The sequence below is a fragment of the Amblyomma mixtum genome, chromosome 7 (assembly GCF_055824585.1).
Source record: "Amblyomma mixtum isolate Tamu chromosome 7, ASM5582458v1, whole genome shotgun sequence".
NCBI classification, from domain to species: Eukaryota; Metazoa; Arthropoda; class Arachnida; order Ixodida; family Ixodidae; genus Amblyomma; species Amblyomma mixtum.
In genome coordinates this window covers 10,765,018-10,783,413 of record NC_143018.1, presented here as the reverse complement: position 1 = coordinate 10,783,413, position 18,396 = coordinate 10,765,018, and the positions used below count along the sequence as shown (strand labels likewise).

The window sequence follows — 18,396 nt, the reverse complement described above, 5'->3', positions numbered from 1 at the left end:
AGTGAGCCGGCAGTAATATCAGATGCTTTCAACAAATATTTTCACTCAGTGTTCGTTCCCGATAACAATGTCATTCCACCGCTCACCAATATAATTTCTTCTTCAGCAATCAGTGATGTTGTGGTAAACCCTGATGGCATCCTAAATCTTGTACTAAACCTCGATGTTAAGAAATGTACCGGTCCAGATGGAATATACAATGCGTTCCTGGTTCGTTACTCCATGTGGTCATCGAAATACCTGTCCATCATATTCAATAAGTCCTTATCATCTGCTACTGTCCCTTCTTCATGGAAATTAGCCAAAGTGCTCCCTCTTTATAAATCCGGTGATAGGCAGTGCTTGTCTAACTATAGACCGATTTCTTTGACATCACAATCATGCAAAATGTTGGAACACGTCATTCATAAACACATCATGCTTTTTCTTGAATCCAGTAATTTGCTATCTAACTTTCAGCATGGGTTTAGGCGCAGTTTTAGTACGGTAACACAATTAACAGAATTCACTCATGATATATTACTTAACCTCGATATCGGCAACCAAGTTGATGCCATTTTTATAGATTTCTCGAAAGCGTTCGATACTGTTCTACATTCCAAACTTCTTGCTAAACTAAATGCTGTACTAAACAATCCTCACTTGGTTGATTGGATTTCTAGCTTTCTCTCATCCCGTTCCCAGTTCGTATCTTATAATTCTTCTCATTCCGCTGCTGTTGATGTGACGTCAGGAGTGCCTCAGGGTTCCGTCCTTGGACCGCTACTCTTTTTAATATATATAAATCACTTGCCACATAACATTTCTTCTAACATTCGTCTTTACGATGATGACTGCGTTTTATACGAAGTAATTAATGGCCCTAATGATCATCGTCACCTCCAAGAGTCATTTGCTATGTTTTGTAGTTGGTATAGTACCTGGCAAATGAGAATTAATTGCGACAAAACCGTCCTCATGTCTTTTTGTAACAAATCTTCCATTTCCAATTTTAGTTACTCGTTCAATGGCCGTGTGGTAGATAGGGTCTCTCAGTATAAATATCTTGGTGTCATATTCACGCATAACATCTCTTGGTCTAAACACATTGATTACGTATGTAATAAAGCACTAAAAAAACTAGGTTATCTACGACGCACACTACCCAATTCACCAAAAGACACAAAACTACTGTTGTATAAATCTCTAATCCGCCCTGTTCTTGATTACGCAGCTGTAGTGTGGAACCCGTACAAGCAGTTTGAAATTAACATGTTAGAAGCAGTCCAGAAAAAAGCTGTGCGTTTTATATGTCATCGTTATGATCGCGATTTCTCACCCTCTTCTACACTTCTCTCATTGAATTTAACCACGCTCTCCGCCCGTCGCCACACTGAATCACTAAAATTCTTACATTGTATCGTCAATTCCTCGGTAAGGCTCTCAGTGAACCACTACATTAACTTTGCACCTTTATCATCTACAAGAAGTCATCACGAGCTAAATTTAATACCGTATTTTGCACGTACTAATTTGTTCAAATTCAGTTTTTTTCCCCGTTCAATAGAAGCCTGGAATTCTCTACCTGGATCCATTCGTTCATCTCCAGTTCAAAGTTTTATAACTGCCATGGAAGACACATAATACCTGAATATTCCTACTGTGCCATTAACAGTTCCTTTTTTGTTTGTTACTTTTTGTGTGTTTTGAACTTCATTGTGTTCACTTTGTACATTTTGTTGTATTTTGTTACCTTTAGTATTTTGCTTTTTGTTTTTTTTTTCCACTCCTGCCATAGCGCATATAGACCAGATTTTTTTACCCTCGCACGCAGGCTGCGGACGCGCGCCTACTCTCGACACCAGTCGCCATCTGTCGGCGCGCGCGGCCCGAGGGACTGCGGGTCGCGCCGGCGCCGCGCATAGAACGCATGTTTACGTGTTCGCTTCTGCCGTTTTGTGCTCCATCAGCTAACGTATGAGGGTGTGTGCTGTGCGTCACTACTCACATTTGCCCTCTTCCAGACAGTGCTGCGGCTATCTTGTGCGCAGTTACTCGTTAACGTGACATCCGAGGGTAGTCGACCAGGTAGTGTACGGACTGGAAACCGGCACTTAGAAGCAGATTTCTGCGCTGTCGTGTCGTTTGTTGTCGCCTTTTACGTGCGATATCATCTATGATAATATTATGCATCAGAATGTAGATCTATTGACTTGACTCAGTGGAGTAGTAACTGGATAGGCGAGCTGCAGGTTGTCCCGACGGAGCGCGTGTTTTCGATCACCAGTACGTGTTCAGCATCCTTGCGCTGAGCTTGCTCTTGTTCCCATTAAGAACATTTCATGCACAGGATTGTAAGCACGACCGCTACCGATTTCAGCTGCTTTTTCCGCACGCATGTCAGAGGTATCTGGGGGGTAAAGGTTTATCTATAGTATCTTTCTGCTGTTGGTATCTACCTTAGCTTGGTTTGGTTTATTAAGGTTTTACGTCCCAAAGCGACTCAGGCTATGAGGGACGCCGTAGTGAAGGGCTCCGGAAATTTCGACCACCTGGGGTTCTTTAACGTGCACTGACATCGCACAGTACACGGGCCTCTAGAATTTCGCCTCCTTCGAAATTCGGCCGCCGCGGCCGGGATCGAACCCGCGTCTTTTGGGCCAGAGAAGAGAGCCGTAACCACTGAGCCACCGCAGCGGTGCGGTATCTACATTATTCATAGGAAAATATGCGCGATTTCATTACATTTTCCACACTTAGCCAAACGCCTACGCAACGCTCTAACACGCGGCGAGAGCTCCTGAATAAAATAACGCGACTTCGGACCTCAGAATTAGTGAAAGCTGGATTAGCTGCTCATATCTATTCAAGCTTTGATAAATTAAGCGAAAGTACGTTTTTATGCACCAGGTTGCATAAACCATGACAAAATTTCTTTTCTGTAGGCGCTGCGACTCAGTGGGCTCACAGCGGTAATTTGTTGATAAACTGGCGCGGCGACAAGAAAGCCCTGTTTGTGGAAGGGGTGGGGGGGGGGGGGCTTTATGTCCGGCCGGCAGGAAGGAATAAGAGTGCATGGGAATTGGAACTGCATGCTAGGCGCACACCTAATGCTTGATATTGAACAAAAGTTTCTTTGCGGTGGAGCACCAAGACGGAATTCAATATCAGCACGAGCGCGTGCTAAGCGCCGGCACAATTAACCTGAATGTCAAACTAAATGTCATTAAAACGCGTCAATGTTATCGCTTTGATAACGTAAATACTTCCTGCAACACAGCCACGCAGCGGAAGTATGCTCGACAAGCGCGGCTATATGCAGGCGCGGCCGCGGAACTGCCGCAGCCCCGCAGTCCCCAAAGAAACGCCCGCACCGCGGCGCGCCAGTCGGTGCAAAATGGCCGCGCCCAGGAGAGGCTCAAAAATCTGGTCTATAATTGCGCTGCAGTATGTATAAATAAATAAATAGACAATGTGTACTATTCAGTTTAGTTTAAGCTTAACAGTAATTGGGCCCAGGTTACAACTTTCGGCTAACTTCGTAGAAATTTTCTGTTCTCAATGAAGGTGCCACTGTGCGCAAATCCATAAACTTGCAGAAGCGTAATTTTGAGGCGTCGAATAAATCCTGCTGAGGCAAAAGCTTCCTACTTCAAAAGGGCTCACTCTCGACAGTTAAGCCTATCTATAGTGGGCACTGGGCACAGAAGCCGGTCTGTAGCTCACACATGAAAAAGGCAGCTCATCCTATATACTAGCCAAACGCAAGCGCTACTGTCAACGAGGAATAGGTTTTATAAGTAATTTGGTGTCTCAGCAACACGTAGTACGTGCCACCAGGCTACTATGGTATTCATAATGTGGGCAAACTGAACAATGCTGCAGGCACGCTTTCTTCGGCACCCGTATTCTTGCCTTCAGGCCTGAAGCTCTTTCTAGGTTTGTCTGAACTCCCACGGGGCTGGCTAATCTTAGATACCGAAAATTCCATTATTGTGATAGGACTTAACAGGAAGCAGAAAACTCGTGCAAACATATTTCATAATGTCCCATTCGAAAGACACTTTTCACTTGATACAAAACATCACTGCTATGTATCATGTTCATCAGAAAGAAATAAAGATCCCTTCTATTCTAATCTTGCCAGCAAACCTTCACAAACGAAGCATAACATGCACGGGCAAGGGAGTTTTGGAACACACAGTGCTACCGTACTAACGGCCGATCCAATTGCTGGTAGTTAGGTTACTGTACAAGCCCAATATCGACTCTTGCACGATTTGATATCGTTAAAATCACACCCTCACACTATTTCTTTTCTTTTTCACTTCTGCGGAGATGTGAAGCTGTGTATCCCCCCCTCTCACAAGGTCTTCGCCTCCAAGTATCCTCTCTGCACCCGAAGCTATGGTTCTCATTTTCAAAGGACTTCAAAACGAAACGAGCTTTATGGGGAAGCTGTGGTTGTAATTTCTGGAGATAACTGGAGGGTAAAAAAAAATGTTGCGTTCGCAAGAGAAGGTACAATACATACAAGTACGATTTTGTGTCATATGTTGTTCGGTGAACAACGTTTCTAAAGCAGAATTCATTAAAGGTTGCTTCCCGAGATCCCCACACTTTTCAAGGCAAAAATTTTCAAAAAGTGGCCTTACTTTAAGCCCTAAAGAACGGATAGAATGAGCCTATGGTGGTTACCTTCGCGAAGATGAAATCTTATCGCTTCCTAATCTACGATTTGGAAATCGGTTATTACACTTTTGTTACTTTGACAACCTAATGGAGACGTGGAGTAAATGGATAAAATGCGTGTTTCGAAACCCCTTAGGCAGTGACTCATAACCATCACACCCACCGTCAGCATCCCCGTCACCGTTGGCGGCTGGAGTCAACAAAATGCACTAATCTGCATGTTTAGCTGGACTGAATTCGACTGTGAAGTTTTTTTTTTTTACTTTGCACTTTAGTCCGATCTGATGGTCATTATTAATTTCTGTGGCGCAAGGGTATCTGTGCCCAAAGAGCGCTAAGGCACAAGGTATCTTCGTCTACTCAACCTGGGGTCAGAGACCGATCTCCCAAGAAATTGGCCCCAAAGAAGCCGTGCATAAGACCAAGGGAAAACTTATACCCATTGCATCAGCGGCGAGTACCCGGCGATACTAGGGATCGAACCACGCACCTCCCGTATGCGAGGCGGATGCCGCCACTAGGCCACCACTGCGGTCACTTATGTCCGATGTGAGCCATGGAAATGAAAACATGCAGGATAAAGTAAAGACGCAGGAAGAGCATAGTGGATGCGAGAACGAACACAGGCTAATGACATCCTGACTGAAGTCATAAAGAAGAGATGGAGATGGACAGGGCGTGCAATACGCGAGAAAAGACGAGACTAACTGAATAGATTCCAAGAGATTATTTGGTTTGGTTTATGGGGGGTTTAACGTCCCAAAGCGACTGAGGCTATGAGAGACGCCGTAGTGAAGGGCTCCGGAAATATCGACCACCTGGGGTTATTTAACGTGCACTGACATCGCACAGATGGGTAAATGTATGAGGGCACGGGAAAGCAGGTCAGCCGCCGCGGTGGCTTAGTGGCTATGGTGCTCGGCTGCTGACCCAAAAGACGCGGGTTCGATCCCGGCCGCGGCGGCTGGAATTTCTTTGGAGGAGAAATTCTAGAGGCCCGTGTACTGTGCGATGTCAGTGCACGTTAAAGAACCCCAGGTGGTCGAAATTTCCGGAGCCCTCCACTACGGCGTCTCTCATAGCCTTAGTCGCTTTGGGACGTTAAACCACATAAACCAACCAACCAAAGCAGGTCAAGTTAGGAAGCCTGCGGGGACAAGTGGCTGGCGCAGTAAAGGCCTAAATGGTCATTAGGAGAACATTTGTTCTATAGTGGACGTAGTTTGATATATCCGAAGATTAATGACGATGATGATGACGATGATGATGATGTATTTTTATGGCGCAAGGGCATCTGCGGCCAAAGAGCGCCTTGGCACAAGGTATTTCCGTTTGATCAAGATGGGGTCAAAGACCCACCATTTCCCAAGCATTTCCACTCCAGAGAGGCCCAGCACCAGGCCAGGGGAAGCTTGTACCCATTGTATCACCGGTGGGTACCCGGAGGCACTGGGGATCGAACACCGCACCTACCGCATGCGAGGCGGGTGCTCGAACGACTAGGCCACCGCTGCGGTCCCGAAGACTAAACAGAGCAAGAGGTGAGGCCCACCCGAAGTCCTGGCAGGGATCTACGCTACCGCTCGTCCGGTTGGCGAGCAGGTCGTCGTGCGAGGCGCAGTCGTCGTCGTCCGGACAGAGCGGCCCGGCGGGCTGGTGGTTGCCGCCCGCTCGGCTTCCCGGCAGCACGGCACGCACCAGAAAGGCCACCGACACCACGACGACCAGGAAGCCGAGCAGCACCGCCGTGCGCCGACCGTCGGACTCCGTCGAGCTGGAACTGCCGTCCATCTGTATACGGGGACCAAACACACCTCGTTGACCCCTTTTCGAACTATCCTTACAAGGTAACTCCGATGGTTTCTCCGACACTTTGAGCTAATGAAGAAAAGAGACAGAAGACTCTATCCCTTAGAGTCATCTACCTCCAGCACAATAAACCATTTAAACCCTTTTTTAAAAAATACCAAACACAACTATTTTCAAACTTTTAAAACTCCAACAACATAAAAATGAAACCATAGCTCGGTTAATAGCTGGGGACGATTGCCCCAGTTAGTGGAGCGATCACTTCATATGCATTATTGGAAAAACGATCATGCGCGGTTTGAATGTCTGAAGTAGCGACTGGAAATAACGACTGAGTTCATAAAGTGCTTGAGACGGCCTGATACAAGCCTCGAAATTTGTTGTTCTCAACGTGCGATTGATGTTTGTGACGTCGTAAACGCAGTGTTGCCCGCAGAAATCGACTGAACTGAGGCCACACAAACAGCAAACTTTAATATAGATTTGTCTAGAAATGAAATGCCGCATGGCTGCGAAACTTAGTGGACATGACGAGGTCAGAGAAGAAACTACAGTAAAAGTTTCGAATATGTGAATCTCTAAAAACTCTCGGAATTAACCTTTAAATGGATTCTGAGGTCAAACACAACACAGTCTGTATCGGTTCCGCGTTCTGCTTTAACGGAAAACGGAGCTATTACAAGCTGTAGTAAATATAAGATGGAAATTAAATCCATGTATCGCCCCTATCGATGGTTTTCGAACGTAAATTGTGATGCCGTGAGGACCGTTTTCAGTTCGCGGATCCCTGAGTGTAAGCTACGCTGCCATTCACTTCAAAACGTTCAGAACGGTGATCAAGGGGCCCTTTTCGGAATTTATGTCATCAGTTTGAATCAAGTGGAGGGCAAATATTTGAAATATTTTTTGCTGAAAAAAATGCTTTTTTTTTGTGGTCGGACAAATCCACCATAACCAAAAGAAACATAAGGTCAAAGTTTATGAAAGACAAAACTTAGCTGGATATTCACTTATTCTTTGACCCTTTGGTACACCCCTCTCAATTTATATTCGGAAAGATTTTCCCGTTTAAATGCCGTCTGAACAGTGCCGTCATTTTTTTTTCTTGGGGGGGTGGGGGGGGGGGTGGGGGGGTTGTAGGCGGGGTGCGGTCCTTACATGAAATCGGCAGGTTTGATTTCAATTTGTCAATTGTTACGGCGAAACTGCATTATTGAACCGTAGAAGCGGATACTTCCTATGGTGCCTCGTTCCTGATACCTTTATGCTCTACAACGCTGTCGCTGTCGCCGCAGCACCCACCAGGCTCCTCGGCACTCTCGTAAAGGAAGTCGCGTTCGGTTGCATCTATAACATTCCGAATGCTCGTGACTTTAAAACATTTGAATGGATTCAAAATCGAAGAGCAGACGAGCTCTTCTTCACAGTTCTGCCGGCGACACTTAGGGCTCGTCCGTTGATATTCAAGGCGTCTGAATGCTGCTTCAAGTGGCACACAACTACACAGCGATGCATGCTGGAAGGTGAAAATAATGATAGCCGCAAGCAGCTGTCGTCTATTGGTTTATTGGGGTTTAATATCTCAAAGCAACTCAGGCTATTAGGGACGCCGTAGTGAAGGGCTCCGGAAACTTCGGCCACCTGGGGTTCTTTAGCGTGCACTGACATCGCACAGCACACGGGCCTCTAATATTTCGCCTCAATCGAAATTCGGCCGCCGCGGCTGGGATCGAACCCGGGTCTTTCGGGTCAGCAGCCGAGCGCCGTAACTACTGAGCCATCGCGGCGGGGCAGCTGTCGTGTCATAGCAGCTCTCCGGGGAGCATGCCGCGCAAAGATAAGTATGAAGTTTTTTTTTTTTTTAGACGCTGCAAAACGTTTTTTTTTTTAAGTTTCACTTGTTGATTTTAGCCCTGCGGCTATACTGGGTTCTACGGTAGCCGCCAGGTAAGATATGCAGATTGTTTTAATTAGTTCGATAATTCACTAAATAATTTAAATTTTCAAACTTTCATTTTAGGGGTCAAGTTGTATTTGCGAAATTGGAGATCGTCTTCCAAACAGCCTAATCAAGAAAAAGAATCAAGAAATTTTTATCGCGCTTTGCGAGGCGAAAAAAAGTCGCCTTGATAGGGGACTACACACCGGGACACCGCGACAACGAGCTCATCTGATGTAGATCGCCTCGCGATTTGCGTCGCACTGCTAATGTCACCTGAGGCCCAGACGGGCGGGCCGCCGCTATCGTCGCTGCAAGTTTCGCTTCGCTACGCGGCTTCGCAGATTTCTGCCTCGTCAGAACCCAATGCGTGCCCTCACTGCGCTTGCAAACCGGCCTCAAAGTGATAGCGTGGCCGCCATTGTCGTGCCATTCTCGCTTCTGGCGTGTGACAGCATCAGCCTCGGAGCAGCGTCGCGGAGTGAAGGAGGATTATCCATCGAAGAAACAGTGGACATGAATGTCGTGCAGATGTATCCATAGTGAAGAACAAGTGTCTGACAGTGAAGTTCTACGCTTCCTAGCACCCGGGCCGTCGGCTTCCAGTGGAGACGAGGTTTGTGCGATTTCTTAACAAACTTTCTCCTAGAGATTCTGTGGCGTAAACAATACGGATTAACGCGCATGTTCTGGACGAAGAGTTTGAAACCGGAGTGCTTGCCTTCGTATAAGAGCGAAGCCAGCGTTTGGCAAATATCGCAGTGTGCTTGTGCAAGCAGAACGTCACTGTGGAGAGTCACTCTCAACCACTGCATGCCCCCTTTTCATGTCGTCTGTTCAGCAGCTGAGTGCGACAAACCATGAACGGAGGCCGCATTTTCGTAACTTTGCCCTGATTAAGTTAAATAAAGATGACAGAAGGGGATTTGGACGCATGAAGCACAGTTCTGCCCTCATCCTTCTGTAAACCTTCACAACGCCCATTACTGGAATGATGTGACCCCCTACTGGCTTCGAGCGTCAAACACCTACATAAGTGCTCAATCGACGTTTTGTGCGCCGCTTCCATTGACCGAATACCGAATTGTGGGCTCCTGTTTTTTAGTGCGAAAGCAGTACTTCACGGTGTTAAACCCAGCCATGAATCTTGTGGCGTCCTGATCTTGAGGGTGCACAAATCTTAACCGAATCCAAACTAGGTGCGAACGTTGGTTAATGTCTCTTAATATTTCCAAAACTTGTTTGATTTCGTTCCATCGTCGGCAGATGCATACTCCTTCTAAATACACTCTTTTCGGTTCAGAAGTGTCGTCCGTCTCTTCCTGTAAGTACTTGGGTATTACTGTAACGCAAAACCTAACATGGTCATCTCGTATCACGAACATCACTAAAGATGCTAATCGTACCCTTGGTTTCATACGGCGTAATCTACGATTTGCCACTCCATCCATCAAATCATTAGCATACATAACTTTTGTCCGTCCTAAACTAGGATATGCTTCAGCAATATGGGATCCTCACCAGTATAACCTCTCTTTAACCTCAGAAAAAATACAAAATCGAGCTATCCGCTTCATTTATTCTGATTATTCGTACTACACTAGTGTGTCTGCTTTAAAATCTAGAGCTAACTTACCAAGCCTTGAAACGCGACGAAAAATTTCTCGATTGTGCCTCTTTCATATGTTTTATCATTCATCTTTAGGAGCATCGGTCATATCACCTGCTTGTCGCCTCTCAAGCCGTATTAACCACCATAAGTCCGTCTACGCCCCCACCGCAAGAACCACCGCTCATTCTCGATCTTTTTTCGTCACGTCATCCCGAGACTGGAATGATATATACCACAGGACGCCGTTCATCACATCAACGCCATCCATTTTAAGAACGCCATCAAGACCATTATTGTTTAACTGTCATGCCCATCCCTCATGTAATGCCCCATACCAGGGGACTTTGAGGTATCAAATAAAAAAAAATACTGCAGCGACTGGATTTTGAACCCGAGGCGGTGCGAACAGACCAGCTTCGCTGTACACTGCACGATGTTAGCACCGGAGCTGCTGATGCCTCTAATGATGATGATAATGTCCTCAGGCTTAATGGTACATACCCACGGTGGGAGACTGACCAGGGTGCATAGCGGATACACCTCTATTAAACTGCAACACACACTCTTCCTGTGCATTGCACACCGTCGTCTTCATCAACTTCTATCTGCAGCGCGAACAGATCGCATCAGCTTAACGTCAGTCAGAGCTTAACCTGAGTGTAATAGCGTCGTCAGAGTGGCCGACGACCCATCAAAGCAAAATCATGAGCCAACCAGGCTAAATACATGCTTTCGCAGGTCTGCTCGATTTAACCATATGTTGAAACCCTACCACTGTTTTGAATAGTCACACACCGGGAGAAGGTAATGCGCAGCAATGCGAGAAAGAAAAGGAATTCATTGAAGACCTGTCTGTCAAAGTGCTAAGGGAAGCATGATACCAGCACGATAGAGTGCCAGAGCATCCTTCTAGACGTACTGTGCAAGATGTGTGGTGCAAGATTTGCACTCAATGAATGAGGGGCAGCGGCCCCGTTCCATTGCCCCCAAGGTCTCTAATCCTGACCCATTTAGACTTCTTTGGTTGAGGGTAGACAAGAAATCAGGTTTTAGCAGACGAGCATGCCAGTGTATAGGACCTGGATATGAAGACCACCACAGAATGTTCTGCAGATGGGGCTGCAATGCGGCTGTGGTGCTTCGTTTCGTGGGCGAGCGATACATGAAGTGTGTTGCAGTGGAGACAGCACTTCGAATATTTCTTGTAAAAGTTCTGTGCACTACCTGCACCTCTTCCCAGTTTGCAGTTGAGTCCATAAATTGTAATTTTGCCACTAAACCAACAATGCAGTAAGTGTTCCTCGTAATTGCATTCAACGCACTTTTTGTAAATTATGTTCAAAGCGGCACAAACAAGCTCAAGGGTAGCCAATCTTTTGCTTTGGTTCACGCAATTATGGTACATAAGAACGGAAGCTCTACTGTATGCGACGGGTCAGTGTCACATACGGTCTGGTGCCATTTAGCGTAGCTATATATCCTGCTAGCGATATCTTGTGGGAGCAAAATTAATGATTCTCGCTCGTATCGCGTCAGTGGTATTACGAGTTATCAGTTAACCTTTGAAGCAAGCTTCAAGACTCTTCAGAGAGCTGCAGACGGCTCTTTTCAATCATTGCACCAGAAACACGCAATGCGGAAGGCTTGTATTTCGCGCTATTGGGTGCGTTCCTTGCTTGATACAATATCTACGGTTCTTCTTTGGTGTTAGCTGGTCGTCTGCTGGGGACCCCCATCAACCACCATTTCGAGCCAGCACTTACCATGTTGGGCTCTGGCATTCCAATGCTCGCAGGCCATGCTTTGTAGAGTGACAATCCTCGCCTCCTGCGTTTGGCGCCCTCCTCCAGGGTAGAGGAAGTGTTATTCTGTTCGTCGCTGTGGGGCGCTGTCGTAGCTGCCGGGTTTTGGGGAGCTGCTCCTCCTGTAGAGCCGGGACTCGCGGTAGATCGTGACGAGTGACTCTGCCGCTTACCGTTCATCAAACTGTGGATGCCAACGAACATGAAGATATAAATTTTTCCTCCTATCCCATAGTGGAAGGAATGATAACGACAGCAGAATCCCCTCACGTTCATTCAGTGAGAAAGCCCACTGTCTGCCTCATTTAGGCCATCATGTGCACTATACCGAGGACAGGAATTAAAAAAAAAAAAACGTCTTTAGCGCACTCGGATAGGGCAAAGAAAAAGAATGGAAGCTCAAGTGCCGCTACCAACTGCATTAACTCTTTACTGTCTAGTGTCGTGGATTCTTGACAGCGTTTGCACACCCCGTGTTCATTACTGCATGGAGGTTCTATAAAAATCTCGATGCCAACATGTTCTCAGTAGCCAGCGCTTTCTGGGTAAATTGTTCGGGGTCACTTTCAGCAAACTGTGCGAAGAAAAAGGAGGTGCGAATGTGCAATTTCCAGTCGGGGTCCATTAGTTGCTCTTCTCGCATTTTCTGACAAATGTTTCGGAGAAAGTACGAAGATATTTGTTGCATACAAGAATTGTTTACTGCCTTGGAGTTCGTTCGAGGTCTTCGATTTGGTCTTTCACGCAATTCGGACAAGCTTAACAAAGTTGGTCAAGTGCAAATTGTTGATAATTGTCGACGCGCCGATTTCCCTGGGGTTCAGCACGGCTAATAAAATTGTTGTTGGGTTTTAAATGTTGGTACATTAACTACGATAATCTGAAGGCAACAGTTTTTTTTTTCTGTGATGTTTTCACAAACCGCCGCGGTGGCTGAGTGGTTATGGCGCTCGGCTACTGACCCGAAAGACGCGGGTTCGATCCCGGCTGCTGCGGTCGTACTTCGATAGAGGCGAAATTGTAGAGGCTCGTGTAGCGTGCGATAACAGTGCACGTTACAGAACTCCAGGTGTTCGAAATTTCCGGAGCTCTTCACTACGGCGTGCCTCAGCCTGAGTCGCTTTAGGGACGTTGAACCCCCCTAGACCATGTGATGTCTTCACATTGTGGGCATTAAAGGGTAAGTTAGGTCGACAAAATACGTGCATTCACATTGAAAGACATTATATAACAACAGTGACAAGTGCGTGCGTCACTCATCACATAACATCCGAGGGCATTCAGAATGCCAATCTGTGCCGTATACAGGTTTAGCTATTTGTTCCTTATTGAGTGGAAGGTTTCTTTTAGTGCGAAAGCGCTACTTCTTTAGGAAAACTGAAAAATCCGAGGTATCTGTGAAGCCTCAACCTTTGACGCCCCCCACCCGGGGGCGGCTGCTGATAGCGGCGGACGATAAGATCTTGCATGCGGTTGCCTTTGAGGCGGCGTTGCCTCAGGTGCTTCGCACGTCCTACTCGGTTTAATTACATTAAGAACCTACCATCTTTTTTTTATGTGGAAAGCTTCTTAGTAGGGCCTGGCTTTATCGTTAGCGCTCTTCCTTATCCAGGGCAGAAATCCTCAGGACAAGTGAATTTAAACTGCGGCATGTAACTTTTCTAATCGCGTATCAGCTGAAGAAAGACAGTAGAATTGGAATTCGGTTCAGGTGCTCTCACGTGGGGTGGCGAGACACGAGCATCGTCGACAGATTGGTTAGATCTCCGTTCACGCGTCCTAGAGACTTGTGTCCCCGTTAGTACATCACGAGAATAGAGCTGGCGCACTATCACTGGAGTTAACACAGGCATGGTGGCGTCATGCAGTCTACAATTCTGCAATACTACAACGGTGATGGTTTGGTTGGTTTATGGGGTTTAACGTCCCAAAGCGACTAAGGCTATGAGAGACGCCGTAGTGGAGGGCTCCGGAAATTTCGACCACCTGGGGTTCTTTAACGTGCACTGACATCGCACAGTACACGGGCCTCTAGAATTTCTCCTCCAAAGAAATTCCAGCCGCCGCGGCCGGGATCGAACCCACGTCTTTCGGGTCAGTAGCCGAGCACCATAGCCACTGAGCCACCGCGGCGGCTACAACGGTGATACGCCGTAACCGCATGGAAACATCCCTGACAAGGCAGGAGGCTGGCCACATGCTGAGATTAGGATGCATGTTAAGGGGCTCCAGGATGTTCGAGCGCCTTCAGTAGTGGCACTCGTCACCGCTTTTCAAAGCAGCAGAATGCATTACGATTGCAAACTGTCGCCAAGCGAGTTACCATGTTGAGCCGTTTGAACGGGTGAGGAGGTCTTTTCCACTCACCTAAGAGATCCACGTGGTGGAGCGGCCTGCTCGGCGTTCCCCCTGCTCGATGCCTGGTTTTCGGGAAAACCAGTTGAGGATCCTTTTGGACCGATCTCCCGACGCCAAGGCCTTGCACTTCCCGGCGACCGCAGGCGCTTAGGCCTCGGGCCCTCGTAGTTGCGTTTAGAGGCAGTGCAGCTTCTCTTCAACGCGACCTCGTCCATGGCGGCCTCTCTTCTTCCTCTCAGCACGCGATGGCCGGTGATGATGATGATGAAGATGTCCTCGTAGACCCGCATTTAGGCTTCCTCCTCCTCTGCTCTTGTGAAAGAGCGGTATTTTACTGAAGAACAGAAAATGATGATGACGCCCTCTGTAGAAGACCTTCCTAGTCCAGGAGCCCTCTGAAGGCAGCCCCGGACCCGTGCCAGAGAACCAGGTTTGATCTGGCTCTCAACGTCTGCAGCTCGCAGGGCCTCCTTCCAAGAGCATTGGATAGAGGAGGGAATGGGGATATCTTCCCAGGAATTAAATGCTCCACATGCAAAGTTAACCAGCTGTATTTTAATACAAAATTCTACTTTAAGGGGCTTTTCAGTAAGCGTGCTTAGTTGGGCGAGTTAGTTTCGCCTGTCGGAAAAAAAAACTGCAAAAAGAGGACAAGAAAGTAGAAAAGGCCCATTTTGTATGGCCGTAGTGTGCTGCTCAATGCGGGAAGGGGCAAGATGGAGACAAAGGCGTGCTTTACTTTAACAACGCATGGACTAAACTGGTAGCAACACGCACGCTAGGCGATACAGATACAACAACGTAACGCAGTTGTCTCCTGTTTGGTTCTTGTTCCCGCTGCGCTGCACTGTACAGTCATGTAGAACGAAACAGTCCGCATGTCTGCTATGTGAACGCATTCACAGGAAACCTAATCGAACAGGAAACAGGAAATCTAATCGCTTCATCCGCTTGTATATGTGTGCAGCCTCTAATGTATTTGTCTCGTCGTCTCTTTGTGGAGTGAATTTGCTGTTAGCGCTTGAGAATTCACGTTGTGGTGCGGCTCATGCTGCGGCCTTAATTCGCACTGATGTTTGCCTGTATCGATACCCGAACTGTATGTGTGTTGATAGAGTGCGGCACTCTAACGACAAAGAGAACACTCTCATTGCCAATGGCTCTTTTAAAAGCTGGAACAGACAAAAAAAATTCCAAATACAGATGTCGCCACCAGCGGCCGATTTCTCAAGTAAAATGCGGTGCGTCGACACTGATTGTGGAAGTGGATACCAGAGACTGCGCTACACGCCACTGACTACAGAAATCGTGCGTTTTTATTTTGAGCATCACTACATGAATGACACAGTTCATGGCGATGTGCGAAGAACACCGAATAGATCTTAATGCACCCACACACACAAAAAAAAAAATTAGACGCAAAGGCAACACCTGACTGAGAGACTAAACTGCATTTTGCCGATGCATTCAAGTACGCTTCCTCTTTCTTGGATAGCGTATTACTTAAGGCGTATACTGACGCAAGAATCACTTAGTTGTGAAATTCAGCTGTCTTCCATAATTTCTCGCCTGAACCGGCTTTGCACTTCTTATGAACATGCTATTCTTTGAAACAAGGGTTCGACTCTGCGGTCTCAACAATCGGCGTTTCTCTGTCCAAACTCTCTTTGTAACACTCCCATATCCCCTTCTAGAGAGGTTTCTTATAACAATAAACAAAGGGGACAAGAGTTGAGGGAGAGCCTGAGTCCGCTAGACTGCGTTTCGACAAAGGACGTCTCTTCGTCTAGACGATGACAAGTTCTGTTATCGAAAAGTTCGCTAGCGAACTCCTGCTCCCCTCCCGACCATTTTCCTCTTTCCTTTATTTGTATCCAATAACATGCTTGAAGTAAAAGCAAAAATTTGTAGTTCAGTACCCAGTTTGTCTATTTCTGCCCGTCTGTCGTCTTAACTATTCAGTTCAGTGAACTAGCTTACATCGCAACCTTTGTTACTATTTCAGAAAGCTGCGGCAGTGAGAACCTAGTCTAATCTGTTCTGCTGTTCAGGCGTTGCAATGCCATGGCGGGCGTGTTTACACGTTGCAAGCGATTTGTGCCAAGTTCAAGAGTCAGGCACAATCGTCACGCCTTGCGAGTTTGAAACGCCAAAAGTGGGAACGTCACGCTCTGGTTTGTTCACCGAGAGCGAGTTACGCGTCATGGCTGGGGTGAGCAGTTTAAAATCGGTGGAGCTGCGTGTGTGGTTTGGCTTTCTACAAATAGCCAGAAGAAGCGAAACTGCAAAGGGCCTTGACCGTGTGATTTTTATTGTTTTTAAACCAGCCACTGAAGCGCTCGAAGCCGCGCCCTCAAAGAAACCGCCTATTTCTATTTCTTTTTTTTTTCTCTCCAAAGACAATCGCCAATGGTTACGCGACCTGTTTGTTCCACTTTCCTTTAGAATAGTGGGTGGCAGAATAAAATAGAAGAACACAAATACATTTCACGCATAGTCCATTATTCATATGGACACTACACATCTATTGTGGCTTCCTGTTTGCAATGAAGGCATATATGTCTCTTAATGTTGGGTTCTCTGCTAAAAGCGAACGCCTTCTATAACTGTTCCCGCACCATTACCGCAGGCCGTGCTAAAATAGACTTAGTAATTCCAACTTGCTGTTTCTTTTTTCCGCTTTGAAGGGGACATCCGCTGATATCGTCCGCACAGCTCCGCGAGCTACCGGCGGCCCGACGCGATGGAAAAAACTAGCGCTGGGTAGCGTCACAGCGTGATGCGTTTTGATCACAAGCCGGCTGCTCCTACGAGCGCCTTCGGGTCCCGTTAAACACCCCCTTTCGCTGTTATCTCAGCGTCGCGTACCTCCTCTTCCTTCAGATCGAGTGGCTCGGCTCAAAAACAGCGCCCCCTATACATTGACACCCTGCGCACGAACGCCAGCGGTGGAGAAAAAGATAACCATGCTCTTGGATAAATCGGTTCGCCGCTTGTGTATCCCCTTCTTTCTCTTATTTCCCGCTTCCTCGACTCGCCGTAGTCTTTGCTGTGCGCCGTCTTGTCTTCTGCTTATATCATACTCCTTCCGTCCCCAGGCAACAGATTTCGCTCGCACGTAGCCGCCGTTTCCTGCAGAAAGCGTCTCCCGGGGATACGGAGATAATTAGACGAGACGAGGATAGGGACAAACACGTACACGCCATCGAGACCGTGGGCCGACCGCGTCGGTGTCTGGAGGGCGTTCGCGACGAGTGTATTTCGAGAAGCGTGCTCCAGGTTGGAGGAAACGCGCCTGCAGAGGAAGTGGAACTGTTTGGTCGGCGTATATAACGGCGACGTATACAGACAAGCCCACTTATAACGAACCTGACGGTCGCGCGAATTGTGTTCGTTGTATCCGAGGCTCGCTGTAAGTGGACTTCCCGTGCGTCAGCCCAAAACATGAAGTCACACAGCGTAAGCCCATTATGCGTGTCTATTTATTCAAACTAGAACTTATTACGGTGCTTTCTATATTCTCCAAAGCACTAGCATGCCCCTCGCCGATAGCGTTGTGCCCACGCGCTGCTTTGGGACACTGTCACGTGGTGGTGACTGCAGTCCGGAGAGCAGGAAGGGGGCGAAAATGGTTTCTAAACAATACTCCTTATTTGGACTGACTGGCGCCCGCAAAAGACTGAATGAGTCATGCTTAATTTAAAGCCGATAGCGAACTTTCGAGATAAAGAGTTCAAAGTTACCAGAACATTCTGGAACAACGTAGAATCGGCTCCGCCTGGATCGATCAATCTAGATAAACCTGGTCGCTTCTTGCATCACAAACAAAGTGATAAAGCGACGCGCCGGCGGCTTTGAAGAATGAACAAACAAAAACTACAAAGATTCGCGGCAATACGATATAACTGATCGCGGTGGAAGCCTCTACGCCAGCTTGTCACAGGTCGGTCTCTCATCACCGTCTGCATGGACAGAGTTCGTACTTCGCGTAGTAATATTTTCACCAGTGTATTGCCCTCCAAAGTTGGCGTCATCATCCGCACCAACGAAGTCATCCCATGAGACAGAAGGGCTAGCTGCGCATCGACGACGCGTTGCCACTAATCTGCGTGCGTCCGATAACGGGGGTCGTCGACTGCAGCGTCCATCGTTTGACGATTATGAACTCTGCCTTATACAAAAGCAATTCTTGGCGCACTCCGCAG

The 18,396-nt window shown here is 47.3% G+C and overlaps 1 protein-coding gene across 1 annotated transcript in view; it reads right to left on the bottom strand.

Annotated features, from left to right (window-relative positions):
• LOC149334988 (endothelin-converting enzyme 1-like) overlaps nucleotides 1-14,481 on the bottom strand; it is a 28,787-nt gene extending 14,306 nt beyond the window's left edge. The window contains exons 1-3 of the mRNA XM_089553694.1: nucleotides 14,201-14,481; nucleotides 11,795-12,017; nucleotides 6,224-6,462 (exon numbers count right to left, since the gene is read on the bottom strand). Of these exons, the coding sequence (XP_089409820.1) occupies nucleotides 6,224-6,462; nucleotides 11,795-12,017; nucleotides 14,201-14,481 (743 nt within the window). The remainder of the gene's footprint in view (nucleotides 1-6,223; nucleotides 6,463-11,794; nucleotides 12,018-14,200) is intronic.
• Between the last annotated feature and the right edge of the window lie 3,915 nt (nucleotides 14,482-18,396).